This window comes from Triticum aestivum, chromosome 4D (genome assembly GCF_018294505.1).
Source record: "Triticum aestivum cultivar Chinese Spring chromosome 4D, IWGSC CS RefSeq v2.1, whole genome shotgun sequence".
In the NCBI taxonomy this organism is placed as follows: domain Eukaryota; kingdom Viridiplantae; phylum Streptophyta; class Magnoliopsida; order Poales; family Poaceae; genus Triticum; species Triticum aestivum.
Window position 1 is genome coordinate 149,039,663 of NC_057805.1, and position 5,184 is coordinate 149,044,846.

The 5,184-nt window shown below is 43.7% G+C and overlaps 1 protein-coding gene across 1 annotated transcript; it reads right to left on the reverse strand.

Moving 5' to 3' along the window:
* Positions 1–298: 298 nt before the first annotated feature.
* Positions 299–4,513, reverse strand: LOC123096950 (vacuolar protein sorting-associated protein 26A). The gene is made up of 11 exons (XM_044518742.1): positions 4,270–4,513; positions 4,062–4,136; positions 3,894–3,968; positions 3,730–3,802; positions 3,346–3,390; positions 2,831–2,942; positions 2,541–2,607; positions 2,233–2,277; positions 1,414–1,469; positions 1,133–1,308; positions 299–831 (listed from the first exon to the last, which is right to left on the reverse strand). Exons 1-11 carry the CDS (start codon positions 4,270–4,272, stop codon positions 644–646), a joined length of 915 nt encoding a protein of 304 aa, XP_044374677.1. The 5' UTR covers positions 4,273–4,513; the 3' UTR covers positions 299–643.
* Between the last annotated feature and the right edge of the window lie 671 nt (positions 4,514–5,184).

Here is a 5,184-nt window from a genome sequence, read left to right on the forward strand (position 1 = left end):
ATGTATGCAGCTAGCATGAATTTCATCCGATTTATTGAACAAAAGTTTGCGATATATGCAGCTAGCGTTCGATGGTGGCAAAATTTGTGGGCCACCTTGGAGATGCCCTTAGCTGTTGGTGTCATTGCTAGCTGGTTGTTTCCGTTACTTCGGTTTGCTTGCTTCCTTCCTACCCGTGTCATGGCCTCGTGGATATTGGTCGTTCCGTAGGGTTGCCGTATGAGCTGTGGGGGGTAATATGGACTTCTCTCACAAAGACAACAAAAATGTATCGAAAATCTGCTGACTCCAAATCACATGAAAAGAATAATAAAAAAATCGGTTGAGCGTCGATAGCCTAACGACCTACACAACATGAAGCAAATATCAAATACAATTGGTTATCTCAAGATGCTTCACAAGCGTCTAAGGAAAAAAATGTCTCACAAGAGGGCGGAAATGAAAATGGCCAAAAGTCAGCAATCCAGCATTTCAGTGATTGTATCTAACCAGATTGCTATGAAAAAGGCGTAACAAGTGACGGCGCACGGTACATTGGAACTGCACTGCATGCTCTCCTGGAGAGTTATATACAGCATAACAGGATGCCAAATTGCTAACTCTTGCAACACACGATTCAGGCCAGGTTCCCAGCGGTAGATGTCTATGAAGGCTGTGGAGTTTCGTCAAGGCGGAACATGTTTATCTCTTGCTGCTTGAAGTATCTCCGGTCTTCCTCATCCACAAGGACCAGGTTGAGGTAGTACTTGACACTGAACTTGTTGTTTATGTTGCGGTAAGTCGGGGTTAGCTCGTATGGAGTCAAGAATAGCCTTACTGGAATAGATTCTCCTGTAAAATGGTTGTTCAGTGAACTCAGCACACAGTATGGACAACGTATTACCTCCGTCACAAAAAGCTTGCCTTAGATTTATCTAGATACGGATGTATCAAACACCAAATGTGTCTAGATACATCCGTATCTTGACAAATCTAAGACAAGCTTTTTGGGACGGAGGGAGTATTTGATAAGTAATTATGAGTTCATGATACCTCAATGGCCACTACTTGAGGTATATATGTCGTTCAAAGATTTGGAGCTAACCTAGAAAGCAACGCTAGAAAGGTACAGTAGAATAAATGTGTAATATACCTCTGACTGGGGCACCATCCATCAGCTCAAATTTAGCAAGTGTCTCAGTCTCAACATATGTGTTAGGACCTGATCCTGTTGATTCCCGGCGGCGAATCTCAAGCTCCATGTTTTTTATCTTTATTCTGACTAGAAGAAAATAGATCTTTCCTACAATGACATCCTTGAGATGGTACCTGAATAAGGCAATGATCCACCAGAAGATGATCAATACTCTGATTGTGCTAAATTGGGTGACAAAAAGAACATACTGCCAGACTGGCATACTGTACTGATCTTACTTGCTTTTGCTGTACTCAAACTCAATATGCAGGCAATCTTCAATTCCAACTTCCATCTGAAAGCAGTGATCAGTTTTAGTAATCGCAGTACAAGGTCGAGCACATTAACTCTAGGCTCCAGCACTCTGAACACCACAATTTACACTAGAAGCCAAGGATATCAAGAAGTGGCTAGTTCATTGCCATCTGAAAGAATATAGGAGGAAACGACGCATGCAAACTACAATTAGATGTTGCATTTGACGAAAGTAGATCGAGAAAGTACTCCAGCAATCAGCTTGTTAGAGTATCACCATGAAAATTTGAAAACACAAGTAAGCTTTTAGTAGATAAAAAAATATCAACAGGAGGAACATGAACATTTGAGTCCGAGTGGACAGTCCTCACTGTAGCACGCTAGTAGAACCATTATTACCCCTTATTTGGTACAAACTGCTGCCTGCTAACACTTTGTTCTCAAGAAGATCAAAGTCATTGTTAACTTGTCCAGTGATCACTGTGACTTCAAGAATGATGTTGAACTGGTGCTACCATCATTTCCAGTATTTGACCAGGTAAGATCGTATGTTACGTCCCTTCCATTTTTAAGCTATTATTATTATTATTATTACAAGTTTTATTTCAGAACTTGACTAAACGGCACACCGAGATAATTTGAACAAGGAACACATGATAATATTAACAGGTAAGTAGGGCATGACCAAGCCATAAGCCCATAATTGACCTATTCCAAGCGTATCACTTAGTCCAACAAACAACCGAAACACTTTAAATTATAAACTTGAGAATAAGTTAACACATCCAGTTACTAGGACTAACCTTGATGCTGTTATTGATTGAAGGAAGAGGAGAATAGTTTCTTACCTGAAAACAAAAACATTAAAGAACATCGAACACTAGGTAATCCACGTAAAACATCAAAGACTAAAACCTGATATGCATTTCCTTGTAACCACTAAAGAACAACTCAAAATAGCGTCGAACACATGAGAGTATATATATATCAGGGGACATTCTTATACTCAACTTTCCATAAGATAACCAGAATTAGACTATTGGCGGTCCAAGTTTAGACCAAACAAAGTTACGGTGACAGACACATGGAAGATCCATGAGATGAAACTTACACAGAAATCCCGAGATTCCACAATATTACCGACATAGTTTCTACCAATCGTCACTTTCAGGATGTACCTGCAAGCATAACAAGTACGCACTAAGTCTTCAGAGATGGTGTTAATTTAGTTTTTGATGCTGAACAGAATGCACACTATTCTTTGTTATGAGATGTGCAAAGCATAATGCAAGTATTTTACTCCTCCATCCCATAATAATATAAGATGTTACTACAACCAATATGTGAGTGTTGTAATAAAATCTTATATTATGGGATGGAGGGAGTAGATTTCTTTCTTACCTCAGTCTGACATTTGTTCCATTGTATGACTCATATGGCATTTCAACAGTAGAGAACTCAAATGGATATGTCTTTCTTTCATATATTTCACCAGGAACATCTAACTCACGCACTGCATGTACAGAAAAAGGCACTTCAGGTGATGAAATGGACTTATAAAAACAATAAGGTAGGTAACTTAGATCGAGCGGCGGTAAGCTACACATCATCTGAGGGCCAAACAAATATACACTGTTCACTTCATTATACTTCTTTACTTTAATGAGCAGAGTACACATAACAAGCAAGATGAGAACAACAAATTTTGTTCATAAGGCGCAAGTATCAGAGAGATTTTGAAGATAATTTTTGGGATTAGTAAACAATGTGTTTCTAAAGGATAGCAAGATTCAAAGCGTGCTAGCAAAAGAGAAGGAACAGACAGCAATAATTGTGAACAGCACAGAGGATATCTTGGAAGGAAGGTTATTGTCCTACTGTACTAGTGTTGAAAATTACTTCACGAAAGAACCTACCCAGTGAAGTGAAGTCATAGAAGTTGCCTCTGTCGAAATACAACTCTGTAATAAAAATGAACACAGACAATAATGTTAATACCTAGCAAGACCTGAAGTGTTGAAAAGTAGTTTATGAGTGGACAGAGATAAACAAAAGTTAGATTGGTGCTCAGGAACAATATTTTTTGCAGTTTCCCAGCAATGAAATCCTACAATTTCTCATGGTAATGAAATTTCAGAATAGCATTTACAAATAAATAGTGCAGTCAGCAATCTGGAAGAATAACTATGCTTAATTTCTAAGAACGTAACACAGCATCCTACAGATCAATTAGCACCAGCACCAGAGCACTTAACCTAATCACATCAAGGAAGCATTTGAAGGAGCAGCATAGACTTTACCTATCTGTCCAAGCAGCTCAATCTTAACACCCATGTGCTCAATCCTTTTACCAGGAACAGGCGCTATTGATACCTGCAAACCATTTAATCACGAATCCATGCCAACAGTCGACCTCACACACTAGAACAAACAAGCGGCAGGCAAGGAACACCACCGTCAGTACCTCTCCGGCTATGGTCTCCAGGCTCTGGAACGCCGGCACCATGGTTGTCTTCCCATTATCCTTCTTGACTGCAACCTGCGGTTAAGAATCAAAAGGCTGAGAATCAGTCCAAGAACCAAGCGACCTCTCCTGAACACGAAGAACGTGCAGCCGAAGGGACCGCCGCACCTGCTTCCGGCTCCTCTCATCGGAAAAGGTCACGAAGATGTCGCAGGGCGGCTTGAAGGCGCCGATGATGTAATTCTGAGAAAAAAGAGCGGAAATCAGAGTGGGATCTAGTGCGATCTCAGGTGGTAAAGACGCCCCAATTCGGAGGGGAACAAATAAGGAAAGTACTAGCAAGGTGGTCAAGATCGGACGTAATCGCGTTGGTTACCATGGCTGCGTCGGAACAGAAGAAAAGGTGGATGTGGAGGGCGACGCGGGGACGATAGCCGAGGAAGGTCGCCCACGCCGGAGGAGGGGATCACCGGTGTTGTTGGAGCTGGGCGTCAACTGCCGGGTCGGGCTTCAGGAGAGAGGAAGAGAGAGTTGGGTGGGTTGCGCTGCTGGCTTCTACTGTGCTGGGTATGGAACTCGCGATGCGTTTAGGACCGTCCACCTGATGGATCTGAACAAATCGCAGCCGTCCATTGGATCAATCGGGACTGAACACATCGACCCAAGGCAGGCGGCCCAATGGAGACACGAGTGATACGTTTGGTAGGTTGCATACCCAATCAGGCCCCGACGGATGAAAATAGGTTGTTTGGTTGTGTGTAAACAGGCCGACTCGCATCGGCGCGAAACTTAAAGCACCCGAGAGCCTAACTCGCTGGGAACGCTTGAATCGACCGTTTCCACTAAGCCAAGCTGAGCCGGGCGCAAAAGCAAGACGCGGTGTAGGGCGCGGTGCAGGGGGGATTCAGTCGGAGAAGGTGGGAGGGGGAAATCGACGGAGGGGGGTGGCGTGGTGCGGGGGGATTCGGTCGGAGAAGGCGGGAGGGGGAAATCAACGGAGGCGGGATGGCGCGAAATATACCCTGACCACCCCATTTACTCGCTCACCCCTGGCTCTAGGACAAACCCTCCTCTGTTATTGGCACCGGCGGTGGCGACGACTCAGATATGCGACTGCGACGACGGTGTTGGTGGCGGTAGCAGCACTCCCCGGCAGCGACAACTGCTTCTCCCATTCTTCTTCGACTCCGTCTGGCCATCCTCCTCTCGACCATGTCTCCCCTACCCCCGAAGCTGGTAAGCTACCCCCTCTCCCTCCTTTGTTAGGTCGTTCGATAGGACCGTTTAGGGT